This window comes from Microcebus murinus, chromosome 2 (assembly GCF_040939455.1).
Source record: "Microcebus murinus isolate Inina chromosome 2, M.murinus_Inina_mat1.0, whole genome shotgun sequence".
NCBI lineage: Eukaryota > Metazoa > Chordata > Mammalia > Primates > Cheirogaleidae > Microcebus > Microcebus murinus.
Window position 1 is genome coordinate 13,244,355 of NC_134105.1, and position 16,169 is coordinate 13,260,523.

General features: G+C 52.0%; 1 protein-coding gene across 5 annotated transcripts; it reads left to right on the forward strand.

Moving 5' to 3' along the window:
* The first annotated feature begins 529 nt into the window (after window positions 1–529).
* CDA (cytidine deaminase) lies at window positions 530–15,912 on the forward strand. Of its 5 annotated transcripts, none has more exons than XM_012787666.3 (4): window positions 530–789; window positions 6,259–6,370; window positions 11,649–11,706; window positions 15,399–15,912. In XM_012787666.3, the coding sequence occupies exons 1-4, from the start codon at window positions 537–539 to the stop codon at window positions 15,513–15,515; spliced, it is 540 nt and encodes a 179-aa protein (XP_012643120.3). In that variant the 5' UTR covers window positions 530–536; the 3' UTR covers window positions 15,516–15,912. The 5 variants fall into 5 exon arrangements, with proteins under 5 accessions (XP_012643120.3, XP_075850762.1, XP_075850764.1 ...); XM_075994647.1 differs by having other exon boundaries at window positions 11,649–11,690; XM_075994649.1 differs by lacking the exon at window positions 11,649–11,706.
* The last annotated feature ends 257 nt before the right edge of the window (window positions 15,913–16,169 follow it).

A 16,169-nucleotide genomic window follows, 5' to 3' on the forward strand; every position in this document is an offset into this window, starting at 1 on the left:
GAGAATTTGGAAGGAAGGCGAGTGAAAAATAAAGAAGCTCCTCAGTCTTATTGCAGCTTGTTCACACCTCCTGACTCAGGATGCCAAGTGGCTGCACCAGCCCTGCCCTTTCAGCCTCATTCCTTCCCTTAGTGAAGGAGAGAAAAAGTCATTCCTCAAACTGAGGGCTGTCAACCCTTGGAGCCTTGGCCTCTGAAATATCACATCGACTCACCCAGTAGCTTCTTTCTCAAGGAGTATGTGCCTACAGCCAGACTCTGCGGAGTGGCACCCACCCTCTGACCCACTCATACTGACCAGGCCTTCACCACTCACCCCTCAGTGTGTCAGCAGTGAGTGGCCACTAAGGGAGAGAGTGGACTCTGTCGCAGCCTTCCACACTGGCACACACACTGGCACCGTCTAACCCAAACCACGGGAGGCTCCCGGCCCAAGCCTAGCCCTGCCAGCATCCTGAAAGCTGTGCACGGGGGTGGGGTGGGGGGCAGCCTGCGGCCTCACTGCACGGACACACCCTGGGGGAGGAGCAACTGTGGATGTGTCACACAGGGGCCCGGCCCAGACTGCCTCGGAGCTCCTGTTTACACTGCTCCAGTGTGCCTGCGTGCCGGCTGCCCCAGGGACCAGGTACCAACATGGCCCCCAAGCGTCCTGCCTGCACCCTGGACCCCGAGGACATCAAGCAGCTGCTGCTCTCCTCCCAGGAGGCCAAGAAGTTAGCCTACTGCCCCTACAGCCACTTCCCCGTGGGGGCGGCCCTGCTCACCAGCCAGGGCAAGGTCTTCTCAGGTAAGCGCAGGCTCTGTCACCTCCTCCCTGGGCCTCCAGGCTATGCCGCTCCTACTCTGCCAGAGCTCTGAAAACTCATCTACTGCTTAAATCAAACTCATCTGCTGCTTAAATCAGGGGAGGACTGCAATGAGGAAGTTTGAAGGGGAAGCCATAAATCAGTAACCTCCACGGCCCTGGAGTGCTGGGAGGGACAGGATTAATGCGTTCCATGCCTCCCCTCCTCTGGCACCTTGCCCAGGCTTCCTCACCTCCTGCCCACTGACCTGCCTGTAAAGTTCCTTTTTAGATGAAGAAAACTGAGACCCAGAGGTGACAGGACTTGCCTGAGGTCACACTCAGGCACTGATGGTGAAACCCAGGAGCGCTGGGGTCCCCAAAGCTCTGCTCTCTTCCCTCCACCTGCCGTGCTGGCCTGAGGAGAAAGCAGGGAACCCGGGTGCCGGCTTTTTAGTGGGTGTGGGCCTCGCAGAGGGTCCCGCCACTCCCTGTGAGCAGTAACTGGTAAATCCCAATTTGGGTCTCTCCTTCTGGGACCCCCGTGGAGCCCAGGGCACAAGCCTCTGGCTGCCTCTGGTTGAGATCATCCTCCAACTCCCTACCCTTAGACTGCCTACCCTTAGCCCTCTCCTGGGTGGTCGCAGTACAAGCGGAGAAAATTCCACGCATCTCTCTTAGTGGGGCATTCAAACTGCGCAGGGAACCCTGAGGGACCAGCTGAGAAGCTGCCGGCGTGGCTGCTGCCTGAGACTGATCAGGCACAGAATAAGGGACACCGGCTCCAAGAATGCCTTCTGCAGCTGGAGCAGAGGCACGGGAAGGGAGGGGCTCCTGTGAGACGGTGGAGGCAGAGGGGAGGAAGGAGGGGAGAAGCAGAGGGCAGTGAAGGCCCTGGAGTCAAGGGGGGAGGTGGCCGTGCACACGAAAGAGATGCCAGCATGCAGGGAGAACAGGGGGAGCTGAGAGAGGAACTTCGTCTAGGACAGAAGAAGAGGCTAGAGAAGTAGAAGCAAGAAGTAGCATGTGACAGGTAGACCGGAGAAGCGGATGTTTAGCAAGTTCAAACAAGGTCTGGACATTGGGAACTTCAGACCATTTGTTGCCAAGTTGGCAACAATAGAGATCATGCTGCAGGACGGTGTTGTTATTAAGAGCTCCCTTCCCCGGGCCAGACCTCCTGGTCACCTAACTTACAGTGTGGCCAGGCCGTATTCCAACAGGAGACTAAGCTTTTAGGGCAGCAGTCAGTGCGTTCCAAAGTTTTCAAATTCTAAAGGAGACAGCCCAGTGGGGAGTCCTTAGGTGGAGCGGATTGGCCGTTGCCCATGATGACAACTAGGAGAAGGAAAAAGGATGTTTTTAGGGATGGGCACATGTTGGGAGAAGTCCAAGAGGGCGTCCCCAGCTCAGATGACTGTTGAAGGTCTGATCAGACATCAGGCGTCCTGGAAATCAGAGTCAGACCCAAACCTAGTGATCTGGCCAGAAAACAGGCGTCTGACTCAGATCCTGACCCTGAAGTCTTCCCCATAGCCAGGCGCCCCTGGGTCTGGGTGAAGACAGATGGGGGCAGTGCTCTCCCTGGGAAACAGTGGTTAGGAAGTGTCCCTGCATGCCACCCTCCCGAGTGGTAGACCCAGCGCTGGGTTTCCCTTGACCAGTCAAACCAAAAGCCACCACTCTCCACCTTGCGCCTGTGACCGTTCCCCGAGTTTCCAGAGACCAGGAGACTCAGCGAATTCCGAATGATACTGGAGGCACCGAGAGGGGTGTCCTATGGGGTTGCAAAAGGACGGAGCAGTTTGAAGACTGAAGTGGCTCCCATCCGGAGGTAGAAAAATGAGAGGATGAGACGGTCCCCTCATGGGAGGAGCAAAGTGACTTCTCTCTGTGTGGAGGCAGAGAAGTGACTCAGTTTTAGGCCCCTGAGGGCCACCAGATATTAGGGCGGAGAGCTAGTGCAGGCGGGTTTGAGAAAGATTTCTGCAGACAGCAAAGACTAGGATAGAGAGAAGGGGTTTATTTATTTTTCCCTGGAGTGGGGGTTGGGGGGGAGGACCTGCACGGAGGTGGAAAAGGAAGAATGCTCCTGGAAAACCAGCTATTGAGGTTTTTTAAAGGGGGTTGTAGACGGGCAGGTGCAGTCGAGGAACTGCTGCCTCAGCTCCTTCCTTTCTTCTTGGCGGCAGGTAGACAAACACTGCGAGGATGTCAAAGTCCAAGCGTCCTGCCTTTCCTTGGAAAAGGGATTATCGCAGGAGATGTGACTCTGTCCTCCAGATGTGGCCGAGGCCTAGAGCGCGCACCCTGCTGCTCGATCAGCAACTCTTTAGACTGCAAAAAAGCAGATCCCCAACAAACAATTTTGAAAGAGAGAGGTTGACATCTCTTTCCCTTTTATTCAGATCCTTTCCGACTGAACTCCTGCAGGTGCCTGTGAGTGAGAGAACTCACAGGACAGATCTCTAACTGTTCCTGGGGAGATGGTGGGATTAGGTATTTTCCTGTTATCTTTGCAAGGCCGCCCCTTTCATCCCTAAGGGAGGCCTGCCGAAGTCCCACCCAGGCCCTGCACACAGCTCTAAGCGCAGGGCCTCACGGAGCCCCACGCCCTCTTCCTCCGGTCCAGACGTGGTTGTGCCGGTCTAGTGGCCTGTAAAAATAATGATCTATGCCCCCCTTCACACCCCTCCTGCAGGATACAACGGTGGGGTAGGAAGGGGGTCGACAGTAAAATCTGCCATTAGGAAAAAGGAAGAGCAGGGGACCCACGGCAGTCCCCGCGCGCTGGGCAGGAGGTGCGAGGGGGCCCTGTCCTGGCTTACGCTCCTCGCCTTCCTGCTCTGGGGCCGCCCCTGTCCACTGTCCTCTGGGAGTCTCTTCCTGACCCTTGTCATCCTCGGTGGGGCCCCACCTCTACAGCGGGTGCTGACGAGAATGCCCTCCTGGGGGCACAGTCTCTCAGCGCATGTTTGCTGGAGTTTGGGGGCCCAGGGGTTACTCTAGAGATTGAGCAACTGCAGGCTTGCACAGGCCAGCCTTGTGGCTTCTTGGGCTATCCGATTGTGTCAAAAACTTAAAAGCCTCCTGAGCCCTCTGCTTCCAGTCACTTCCATACAGGAGTGCCCAGGGGGCCCAGAGATCCTTCTGGGCACCATTCTTTTTTTTTTTTTTTTTGAGACAGAGTCTCGCTTTGTTGCCCAGGCTGGAGTGAGTGCCGTGGCGTCAGCCTAGCTCACAGCAACCTCAAACTCCTGGGCTCGAGTGATCCTTCTGCCTCAGCCTCCCAGGTAGCTGGGACTACAGGCATGCGCCACCATGCCCGGCTAATTTTTTTTATATATATATCAGTTGGCCAATTAATTTCTTTCTATTTATAGTAGAGACGGGGTCTCGCTCTTGCTCAGGCTGGTTTTGAACTCCTGACCTTGAGCAATCCGCCCGCCTCGGCCTCCCAAGAGCTAGGATTACAGGCGTGAGCCACAGCGCCCGGCCCTGGGCACCATTCTTAAGCCGGCCAGCTCTCCCTTCCGCTAAGCGGCTCCCCTGCCCGGCCCCTCCCCGAGTCTCCAGGTTACCGCAGCATGGAGCTTTGCAGAGTGGCCGACTAACGAGGGCCGCCAGCTTTCCATCTCGCCTCGCCTCTGCTCCTCAGCCACGCTGCCCAAGCGCTAAGTCACCGTCACAATTTTTAGATTGTTTTCATTAAAGTTGCATCTCATTTTCAGCACAAATTTCTGTATTAGTTAGCTATATAGGTTATACTGTTATGACCAAAAGATTGCAAACTACGGTGACTCAGACACGACAGAATTCTGGTTTTCTCTCACATTACAAGCCAGAGTGAGCAGTAGGCCCTGGGCAAATCGGCAACCCCACCCCAGCAGTTGACCAGGGGCCCAAGTCCCTTCTCTCTTGTCGCTCCTCCGATTCCTGTGACCGAAAACCACATGCTCAAAGCTGTCCCACCCTGCCACCTCCTCCATCCGGCCAGTGGAAGGGGGAAAGAGAGGGAGTAATAGGAAAGCGATTTCTCTGCAAAAAAATGTGATCCAGATGTTCCCCACATGCCTTTGGGCCACATGCCACTGGCCAAAACTCAGGCACTTGGCCACAGCATGCTGCAAGGGAGTCATAGTCTCTCACTGAGTGGCCTTGCTGGAATGCAGGTCACTTGTGTTACTTAAAGGAAGAAATAGGAAGTGAACACGGGAGACAATCAATGTCTCTGCCTCAGGGAGGAGGGCAAGCTGCAAAGCCACAAGGAGCGACAGACCACGCACCACATCGTCATGACCAGGGGAGAGCCCAGATCCCGTGCCATTTGTTCACGGACTCTCTTCCCCGGAGATCGGGGGTTTCTCAGCCAGCCAATCTGTCTACGCCAACGTCGTGTCTCCTGGGAGCAACCCTGGCTCATCGTCCCCCAGGAACACCCCTGAGAGGGACAGGACGGAGGACTCCCTGACCGAGGGCTGGGCCACCTTAGCAGCTGCACCTCCCGCTGGAGGCCTGACAATCGCCCGAAGGCTTGTGCAGTCACCAGCACTTTCCGCAAAGCGTGGGAGCTTTTTGTTCGCTCGTTGACTTAGTTGTTAGTTGGTTTGGACAGTTTGTTTGTTAAGCCACACAACTCTGGCTGAACCCTGGCTGAACTCTCACAGCCAGTAACTAGCACCAAAAATCCTGTCCAGGCTCAAACTTTGAATCAGGACCTGTCTTAGCCCCTTCAGGCTGCTATAACGAAATACCATGGGCTGAATAGCTTATAAACAGAAATGTATTGCCCACAGTTCTGGAGGCCGGGAAGTCCAAGATCAAGGCACCAGCAGATTCGGTGTCTGGTGAAGGCCCGAGTTCTCATCGATGGCACCTCCTCGCTATGTCGTCATATGGTGGAAGGGGCAAGCCAGCTCCCTGGCTTTATAAGGGCACCGATCTATTTGTGAACATTAGTCCCCTTTCTTTGCTTCTCATGACCTAATCATCTCCCAAAGGCCCCACCTCCTAATACCATCACCTTGGGGTTTAGGATTTCAACATATGAATTTGAGACGGGGTGACACAAACACTCAGATCACAGCAGGACCCCATGCCATGGCTTCCATCTCTTAGGTCCAGGCCTGGTGGCTTTGCTTACTTTCGTACACCTCAGCATCTCCCTTGGCCTTGACCTCTGCAAGGTGGGGAGGCTGCTTAATCTGCCCTGTGGTGCTGCCCCTGCTCCCAGGCTGTGCCTCAAGTTGCAGGCATTGGGTAAGTGAAGACAGTGAGAGGTTCTTGGCAAGGGCCACCACCATGGGCCAAAGAGTCCGCCAGCGCTTCCGGTCAGATCGCCCTTTCCTTCTCCCCGCCTTGCCCAGAGCAGCTGGTCCCTCCCTGGGCTGGAATGGGGCAAGCTTTGTACTCAACACATGCAACAGGAAGTGGTTCTGCTGGTCGCACCACCGGGCTCTTCTCTCTTCTCAGGGTGCAACATCGAAAATGCCAGCTACCCACTGACCATCTGTGCGGAACGGACCGCCATCCAGAAGGCCGTTTCAGAAGGATACAAGGATTTCAGGGCAATGGCTGTTGCCAGGTAAGAGGGAAAGCCAGGTCACAGCAGTATTCATTCATCTCTTCAGCCAGCATCCCCCATACATCTGTTATTCATTCAATTATTCATTCATCTGATATTTGTTTATCAAGCACTTCTTATGTGCCAGGCACTGTATAGGGCCCTGGTCTTAGTGCTGAGGATAAGGAATTAAATAAAAAATGGATTCTGCCCTCAGTGAACCTGCAGAGCAAGTAATCGACCACGGCCACTCTCATGCAAGGGTCTGTGTGTTTCTGTTCCTGCAACACTAAGTACAGCAGGGTCCCTATAAGTTACAATGGGAAGGCAGGATAGCAACCTAAACCTGGAGGGACCTAAAACTCACCTGGTATAGACTCCCTGGTCACCACCTCCAAAATGCAGCTAAAGAAACTGAGGCCCAGTTAAGATGAGCAAATTTCCTGGGAGTTAGTGGCAGAGCCAGGACAAAACCCAGGTCTCAGAGCCTCGCTGCAGGGTTCGTTCCACTGCACCTGCTGTGCCAGATCACACACTTCCCTGCTCTCCTGAGCTAATCCTGCGATCTTGAACAAGTCATTCAGCACCGCTGATTCCGTCATTCCGCAAGACTCGCCTCTAGGTGCCAGAGCCAGGATGCAAGGACAACCTGCATACCTGGGGTGACAGCCAGGTAAACACGGGTTATGGGTCAAACTAACCTGCCCAGGTTCTGGCAGAACAGGAGCAACATTCAATTCTCTCTAAATGCCCCAAATGTAAACATCCTAGTTCTCACGTGCTCACCCTCCAAGGGGGCATGATGCATCCTTCTTGGCCCTGAGCCCAGACTCAGTGGTTTCAGGATTCAAGCATGTAAATGAGCTCTTTTACTAATTTGGGCCCCATTACTTTAATGATTCAATGGCAAATTGCTCCTGTGTATACTTTTGCATTGTCTGTGACACAGAGTTTTCTTGGTGAATAAGTAATGGTGCAAGAAAAATGACATGGGAAATGTTTAACCCACACAGAAAGAGGCTGCCTGGCTGACCAAGTATGGGTCTTTTTTTTTTTTTTTGAGACAGAGTCTCACCCAGGCTAGAGTGAGTGCCTTGAGGTCAGCCTAGCTCACAGCAACCTCAAACTCCTGGGCTCAAGCAATCCTGCTGCCTCAGCCTCCTGAGTAGCTGGGACTACAGGCATGTGCCACCATGCCCGGCTAATTTTTTCTATATGTATTAGTTGGCCAATTAATTTCTTTCTATTTATAGTAGAGACGGGGTCTCTCTCTTGCTCAGGCTGGTTTTGAACTCCTGACCTCAAGCGATCCACCCCCCTCAGCCTCCCAGAGTGCTAGGATTACAGGCGTGAGCCACCCACTGCGCCTGGCCAAGTATGGGTCCTTAGGGACACCTGGCGGCATGGATCACATCCTATGAGGGACTTATCCCTTCACTCCCAGTGGAGATAATTCCTGGTGGCATAGCCCCAGCACCTTTCTGGCTGAAACACACGCAGCGGAAATGCAGGGGCTTAGAGCAAGGCTGACGGGGCAGTGCGACAGAAACAGGTCCACATGTGTTTGCTAAGATCCCAGGCTTTGCCCTGATCTGGCCCCAGGGTGGTCCAGCTTACTCAGGGTTTGTTGCTTAGTGCGTGGAGCCCAGGGTGCACTTAAGGAGAAGTCCCCAGCACTGAGAGCCTTCCCTGTGACCAAGGTCCGTTCTAGCTTCCCATTGGCTCCAGGAGGGATAAACGAGGCTGTGCTGGGAACATTTTGTGCAGATGAGCAGAGATCAGGATGTGACTTACACTTTATGAAAAAAATGGAAGGAAATAATTCAATTTAAAGGCTGATCCAAGAAAATAATGATATTCTGGGGAAAAAGAGGCCAAAGTCAACCAAAGGATAATGATGCCTCGCGTTGCTTAGAATTTTCCAAATGAAAGGCTTTTTCTCTTGGTCATTCTCTGTCTTTAAACACGACTGAATCACTAGCAATGATTAGCAAATGTCCTTATTTACACAAAACCGCATTTTTTCTGGCATCCAACTGCTCTTCTCTGGGTATTCAGCCTGCACTGGCTTCCCCGAGCCAGAAATGCAGCCATTATTGCACTAATGATTTATTAAATTGAGAGCACGGATTTAGAGCGTGAATGGGAAGTGCCAACTCCCTTATTAACATTGCACGGGTCTGAACGGTCTAAGAGAGCCCCTCTGAGATCTCTAAGGATGGAGACTGCACTCGGGAAAGACACGTGTCTGCAGAGCCCAGGATGGGACTTTGTAAGCAGAGAGATAAGCCTGTCCCACTGCGTTCTGGCTGTAGTTATCAGAGGCAATCGGTTTCTAGCTGTGGCATCTGATAAGCATGGCCTCAGTGTGTGACCACGGTCAGCACAAACCACAGAAAACTGTCAATACCCAGCAAAGAGCAGGACAGGATGAAAGTCGGGGGAGAGGCAGGAAAGAGGAAGCGTGAAGAAATGTCCTGATGCAGCCAGAGCATTCTGGCTTTTAGTGCTCACTCTTGGCAGGAATACTGAGTAATGGTTAGAAGCCCAGGCTCTGGGTTGGACGACCAGGTTCCTGCATCATCAACCTCGGGCACGTTGCTTAGACCCTCTGAGCCTGCAAAATGGAGGAAATTGATCTGTCGTGGTGACTCATGAAATGATTTCTGTAAAGTTCCTGGCACTGAATATGTCATAAATTAAAACCACTGTTTTAACGTTATCATTATTATTGCTGCAAGCCACAGAACTATCACAGGCAGAATGCATAGATTCTGGGTTCTGATGTTGGTTTTGTCCCTTACTAGCTCTGTGACCTTGGGCAAGTCCCTTCCCCTTTCACGATCTATAACATGCAGACAGTAAGAGCTCCTGCACACCCCTGCCCCTCACAGGGTTGTTGGGGGATTCAATGAGCTAATACACTAGGTCCTCAGCACCGTGCCTGGCACACAGAAGCGCAATGGAAGTGCAAGCCATCGTTACAATCGGGCTGTGTCCCCAACCTGGAGCAATGCTGTCTAGAAGCACCATCTTGTGACTTTTGGTGGTGGAACCTATGGCCAGATTTAACTTCCCAGTAGAACATATGTTTGCCCATCTTGAAAACCCTGATGCAGGTCATCTTGTTCCAGGAGCTGTCCCCTGGGCAGTGGGTCACCTTGTTCCAGGAGCTGTCCCCTGGGAAGTGGGTCACCTTGTTCCAGGAGCTGTCCACTGGGCAGTGGGCCACATATGCCACAAGACTGAGCAAGGAAGCAGCGAGCTCAGCTGGGGCCTCCCAGGCCATGGAAGGGAGGCGGAATCTCAGGGCCCTGGCCACCGTCTGCCTTTGTTACGTGACGATCTTATGTCCCCCCTCCAGATGGAAAGGTCCTGAAGGCAGGATTCTCCCGTCGGTCTTTGCTTGCTCCTCTCCCGCGCCTGCCTGGCATGGAGCAGACTTTTGTCGACCTGTGTGGGATGAGTGACAAATAGCACAGAGTCCAACCTCCAAGGAGCTTAGGCCCCAGGCTGTACCAGCTGTCCCCCAGTGATTACAAGGGTCACCTTGGCTCCGTGGGCGCCCTGCCCTCGGGGCCCACCCTCTCACGGGCCCGTGGGCTTTCCTTCTGGAGCTGGATGTATGCTCAGACAGGACCCCACCTTTCTGTGACGCAGAACCTTTCTTTGACTGGACCCCCATGACGTACTTGTCATGAGGGTTAAATAAAATCATACTGAGCGGCTTTATGATTGTGTTCTTAGCACGTGTCCCGACCTCTCTTGACTAACGGTTGGTTGGTGGATGGGTTGTCTGGTCCCCTCCCCAGTCTACAAACTCTCGAGCACAGTGAACTTTGTCTTTTTTGTCCACTGCTGTACCTCCAGCACCAATGACAGCGCCTGGCACATAGTAGGTGCTCAACAAATATTAATATTTGCCAGTTGGCATGAGATGGGGCATGTAAAGTGCTTTGTAGGATGCCTGGCACATTCTAGGTACACGTTAAACAATATAACAATTATTGTTAATATATAGTAAGATAAATTATAAAATAATATTTAAATCATATGGCATATAACAAAACCGTATATGGCAAAGCACTAAAATTACGACAGAGAGTATATATGTAAAGGAAGAAGTATCCAGGAAGCAGTACAGGCAAGAACAGTGTGTGTGCAGCGTTCTAAAGTTCACAAAGCCTCCCGTACACCTCATTTTATCTTCTAGCATTCCGAAAGAGTAGACGACATTATTGTCCCCATTTAACAGGTAAAGAAAGGAGCCTCGGATAGGTTAAAATGACTCAGGCAAAGTCACACATAGCAAAAAGAGTCACCAACTAAGAATCAAAATTTCAGTCCCCTGTTCTTCCAGAGATGTTGTAGAGGTGTGGGTCCAGAAGAGCGAGGATGAGGGTGGCTGCTGGCTTAACCTTTCGCGCTCCAGCAGGGTTGGAGGTTCCTACTGTTCAACCCGCCTTCTTTAGGCACCATCCCCCGTCCTGCTCAGAGCTGGAGCCTGCCTGTAGGAGCCTAATCTCTCACAGGCAACCCCTGGCTGTAATCCTGTCTTCTCCTGCCTTTCTCCCTTGCAAGGAGCCCATTTTTCTTTTTGATTCTCATGCACCTTATTCTTTCATGCCTCAGGGCCTTTGCACATACTGTTTATTTTCTTTACCTGCAACACAGAAAAACCCTGGGCCTCAGAATAGCTTCTCTGTTACTTCATCTCACTGACCCTGTTTCCTCGCCTGTAAAATGGCCATTCTGACATCCAGGCTGTTCTGGAATTCAATGAAATAACAAATGTTGAGTGCTTGGTACAGAGCTTAGTGTATAGCGGGTGTTCCCTGAATGGTGACTTCTGAATTCTGCACTTCTTTTGAGGATTGGGCCAAATGTCCCCTCCTCTATACAATACTCTTTCTCACTCCTTAGGCAGGGATTGCCTCCTTGTTACTGTATTTTATATAAAATGACAACTTGCCTAGTCCTCTAGGTCACCCGCTGGGCTGAACAATCTCTTGAAGGCCAGAGACAAATTCTCCCCAGCCTTCGTATTCCCAGGATATGGGTGAGTGTAAGTGCTCACTAAATGTTTATTAAGTGCGCTCATGGGAACCCTGCCCGTGGCCTTGCCCCGTGGAAGTGTGGACAGCTGCCAAGTCGCCCTCTCAGCCTCTGGGACACAGTGTGCGTGTGAATCAGGAACGACCTGTTGGGGTTTGGCCTAACCCGGAAGGGGCCCGGGCCTCAGCGACTGTCCTCATGCCTCCAGAGAGACTGAACTGAGTTTGATTCTTTGCTTTTCCAGTGACGTGCAAGATGATTTTGTCTCACCTTGTGGGGCCTGCAGGCAAGTCATGAGAGAGGTAACCAGCTTCTCTTGCTTTCCGGAATGCAAACTCAATGCCTCTGTGCTTCCCAGGCCGTGGAGACACTGCCAAGCTGCCAGCGAGGAGACACAGCTACTGTCCCGTCTGCTTGGCTGGCCGACTTCTCGGGCCTTGCATGAATCACTGGAAATGATTCCTTCGTTCAACAAATATTGAGTGTTAACAAGTATCTGCTCTATGCCAGACACTGAGGAAGCTCTGGGGACACGGCAGGGACAAGACAGGCCAGGCCCTGCCCTCACAGCGCTTGTAGTCTAGTGCAAGGGACAGACAACAGGCAAGGGACAAAATAAATAAGCAGTGGCATTTCTGAGAGTGAAAAGGGCTAATGACTAAAAAAAATGCAGGAAAAGGAGTTGAGTGACAGAGGGCAGCAGGGGCCCCTGCAGATCAGGGATCAGCAAACTACGGCCTGCCAGGCCAATCCAGCGTGCTGCTTGTTTTTATAAATAAAGTTTTATTGGAACACAGCTATGCCCATTCATTCCCCTCTTGTCTGTGGCTGCTCTGGCCTTACAACGGCAGAAGTGAGCAGTTGTGGCAGAGGCCACCTGGCTTGCAAAGCCCAAAAGACTTACTGTCTGACCCTCAACAGAGAAAAGTTTGCCCATCCCTGATGTGTCAATCAGATAGCCAGGAAGGGCCTCTCTTTGAAGATGACATTTGAGCAGAAATATAAATAAGGAAAAAAGACGAGATCGACAAAGGTCTAGAGAAGGAGATTTCTAGGTGGAGGGACCAGCAAGTTGCACACTCAGATGCTTGGTGAGCTTGAGAAGCGGCAAGAAGGCCAAGGAGCTAGGGCCCGGGGAGCGGAGGGGAGAGTGGTGGCAGGGGCTGGACCTTGCAAGCCACAGGACAGAAGGTATATTTTAGTCCAAAAATTAAGGGAATGTACACTTAAACATAGTTAAAATGACAAATTTTACATTTATGCATATTTAACTACATATTTAAATTATATTAACTACATATTAAATTAACTACATATTTAAATTTTCCAATTTAAAAATTGGAAAAAAAGACAGTAAAGGGAAGCCACCGGATGTTTTCAAGATGGGACTTAAGGGATATGATGTACTTTTCACAAACGTCATCTTGATGGAAGGCTTCAATTGCTTCAACTCTAAAACAAAGGCGTGATTCAGATTGTGGGTGAGTTTTTTTTTTTGTTTGTTTTTTTGAGACAGAGTCTTGCTCTGTCACCCAGGCTGGAGTGCAACAACATCATCATAGCTCACAGCAACCTCAAACTCCTGGACTCAAGCAATCCTAATGCCTCAGCCTCCCAAGTGGCTGGGACTACAGGCACGCGCCACCATGCCCGGCTAATTTTTCTATATATTTTTAGTTGGCCAATTAATTTTTCCTATTTTTAGTAGAGACAGGGTCTCACCCCTTGCCCAGGCTGGTCTCGAACTCCTGACCTCAAGCGATCCTCCCGACTTGGCCTCCCAGAATGCTAGGATTGCAGGCGTGAGCCACCTCTCTTGGCCAGATTATGGGTTCTTAATCTGGGCTCAGTGGAAGATGTTTATGTTTATATGTGCGTTGGGGGGAGATGAATGTCGGTAGCTCTTGTAGATTCTCAGAGGTCTGCATTAGAGAGCCTCGCCCCCTCTAAACACAGCGGCTCGCTGAACCCTCACCCAAGCCCGCGAGGAAGTGTGTGTCGTTATTCCCATTTCCGAACGAGTACTCTGAGGCCCCCAGAAGTACAATGACCTGCCGCAGGGCCCCGGCCAGTCGGTGTCCAGCTGGCATCTGCGGCCTGTTCAGGCCGACGCCAAAGCCCACGCTCCTCTCGGCGGCCTCTCTGCCTTTATGGCTCTAGCCACTAGCAAAATTATTTTCAGCCTCGGAGGAGACATAACAGTATTCTGCCGTATGCCTGTTTATTCCATAGGAGTTCCTGCTTCTGGAGCGGTTCTCGTTTGGGGGAGAGGGGGCGGCGTCAGCTCTGGCTTGTGCCGGGGGTTCACAGCCTCCAGAGGGTGCAAACGCCTCCCTCTTCCTTCCGCTTCCTGCCAGGACTGCAAACCAGGCGCGCCTCCCAAATCCAGACTTAAAATGCCACCAGAAAAGCACTGCATTCACACGATGGAACTCATCTCAATTCAGAGGGGCAGAAATAGCTGCCCCGCACAGCCGCAACGCCTAAGGTCATGTGGGGAAACCGAGGCAGGGCGCCAAGTCCCTGGCTCCCAAGGCCCCGTGTGGTCCAATTGCTCACTGCTGTTTTCTCCAAACAGATTAGATGTTGGCAAACGAGGAGAAGGCGGCTGCAAAAGCTGAAGGAGGGAGAGGCAGAACTGAAACCAAAATGCAAATAAGGGACCAGGCACTTAAGCTCCACTCCGCTCCACTTTCACCATAGCCCCAGGCAGAGCCTGCCAAGCAGAAAAATTTCCTTCCTTAAAACATTTATTCTATAAAAGCCAGAAGATGAATTGATGCCTGGTCATGACTGGTGATTCAGACAGAATCAAGCGTGGAAGAACAAGAGGCTGCAAACTGGAGCGGTCACTGGCAACCAACATTATCAATAAGAATGGCATCTATTAATTGAGCACCTACTATGTGCCAGCCACTGGCATAGGATGCTTTGCATGAATCATTTCTGACTCTCACAATACCTGGCCAGGTAGAGCCTGGGTCTGCTGACTCCCACTGCAGGGCTCCTGCCACGATGCCACAGCTAATTTAACTCTGTACCTACCTTTCTGCACTCTCCCATCTCTAAAACAATTTCAGGCTGGGTGCAGTGGCTCACATCTGTAATCCCAGCACTTTGGGAGGCTGAGGTGGGAGGATTGTTTGAAGCCAGGAGTTTGAGATCAGCCTCCACAGCATAGCAAGACCCCATCTCTACCTAGCCAGGCATGGTGGTACACGCCAGTAGTCCCAACTGTTCGGGAGGCTGAGACAGAAGAATCACTTAAGCCCAGGAGTTCGAGATTACAATGAGTTATGATGGCGCCATTGCACTCTAGCCTGGCCAACAGAGCGAGACCCCGTCTCAAAACAAAGAAGCAAAAAACAGAGCAAGAACACCCAACCCTAAAGAGTTGTCATTTGCCATTTGGCCAAGGTCACACAGCAGGCGTGTGGTGCTCTCATGGAGTAGGAGAGAGATCCAGGTGTGGCAAAGACACACCTGTCTTTGCCAACTGTACCCTGCTAAGCCCCAGTTTCCCCATCTCCAAAATGGGCACCACAACAGCACCTACCTCGAAGGGCAGATAATGAAACAACGCATGTGCTACGTACGTCTGGTGCGTCATGCGGCAGGCACGCAACTTCTCCTGTGTGAGGAGTAAGGAGACTGTAAGGGAAGCAGGTGTTACTTGTCATTTGTCCTAGCAGAAGGAGGTCTTGCTCTGGGGGTTAGATATCCTTCTTATAAAGCCTCCCGTGAGTCCTTAAGGAGCATTTACTGCCTGTTAACAATGTGCCAAACTCTGCACTGTTTAACACCAGTCTTTTATTTGCTCCTCCTTCAAGCTCCATGAGCCAGGTGCAGTTCTTGTCATTTTCATTTTACAGATGAGAAAAGGGAGGCATAGAGGGGAGCATTAGACAGCATGTGGTAGAGTCAGACTCAAGCCCAGGGCCATCCTAATCCTGCAGCTGGCCCCTCTCATGCTCCTTTTTTGCCTCTTTTCCAGTTTGGCACCAACTGGGCCGTGTACATGGCCAAGCCGGATGGCACATATATGGTCAAGACAGTCGAGGAGCTGCTGCCTAACTCCTTCGGGCCTGACGACCTGCAGAAGCCCAAGTGAAGGCCAGAGAACACCTGGGTTCCCACAGGTGCTTACAGGGCCAGCCGCCTGGAGAACTTCCTAAAGACATTCTCCCAGACCTGGGACACCTGCCACATGGGCCCCACTCTGCAGAGGCTGGGCCGGGATGATGTTTCCAAATGACACTCAAGCACTGTGGTCTTCTACTAAGGTGGTGACGAGCTTCCCTGCAGCCTAAGCCCACCCCCTCCTTGCACCCCACCTTGTCCTCCCTGAGCCTCACAACACCCCACCCCATCCCTTCCTTCTCATAGGCCCTCTTTAAAGTTCCAGCCAAGTCTGGATGGCTTCCCCATGGCCTTCCCAAGCTTCTATCCTGTTCCAAGCCACTTTTTAAATTATAAACATTGTCACAGAACGTCTTGATTCAGAAGAACGTGTCTCACTCTCTGTCTCTATCATTGCTTGAAGCTCTTAGGGACAGGGGGATTTGTCTTCATCGGAAGATGGAAGACCTGGACCTTTTCTGCTGTGAGCACAAATGGGCACCTGGGGACCGTGCAGCTTTTGGTGTGGAGAGCTGAGTTTCCGGGCCTCTTGCCCCTGCGTTCTCCAGCCGGGAGGCCCCCAGGCTGGGCCTACCTGCCAGCAACCCTTTCTAAAGTGTGTCCTGGGCTCATGGTGGAGCTGGGT

Excerpts from the sequence above, each read along its gene's own strand:
- CDA (XM_075994647.1), top strand. The coding sequence starts at position 537 with ATGTGTCACACAGGGGCCCGGCCCAGACTGCCTCGGAGCTCCTGTTTA. Across the intron at positions 6,371-11,648 it reads AGGGCAATGGCTGTTGCCAG|TGACGTGCAAGATGATTTTG; the intron begins GTAAGAGGGAAA and ends TTGCTTTTCCAG. Across the intron at positions 11,691-15,398 it reads TCACCTTGTGGGGCCTGCAG|TTTGGCACCAACTGGGCCGT; the intron begins GCAAGTCATGAG and ends CCTCTTTTCCAG.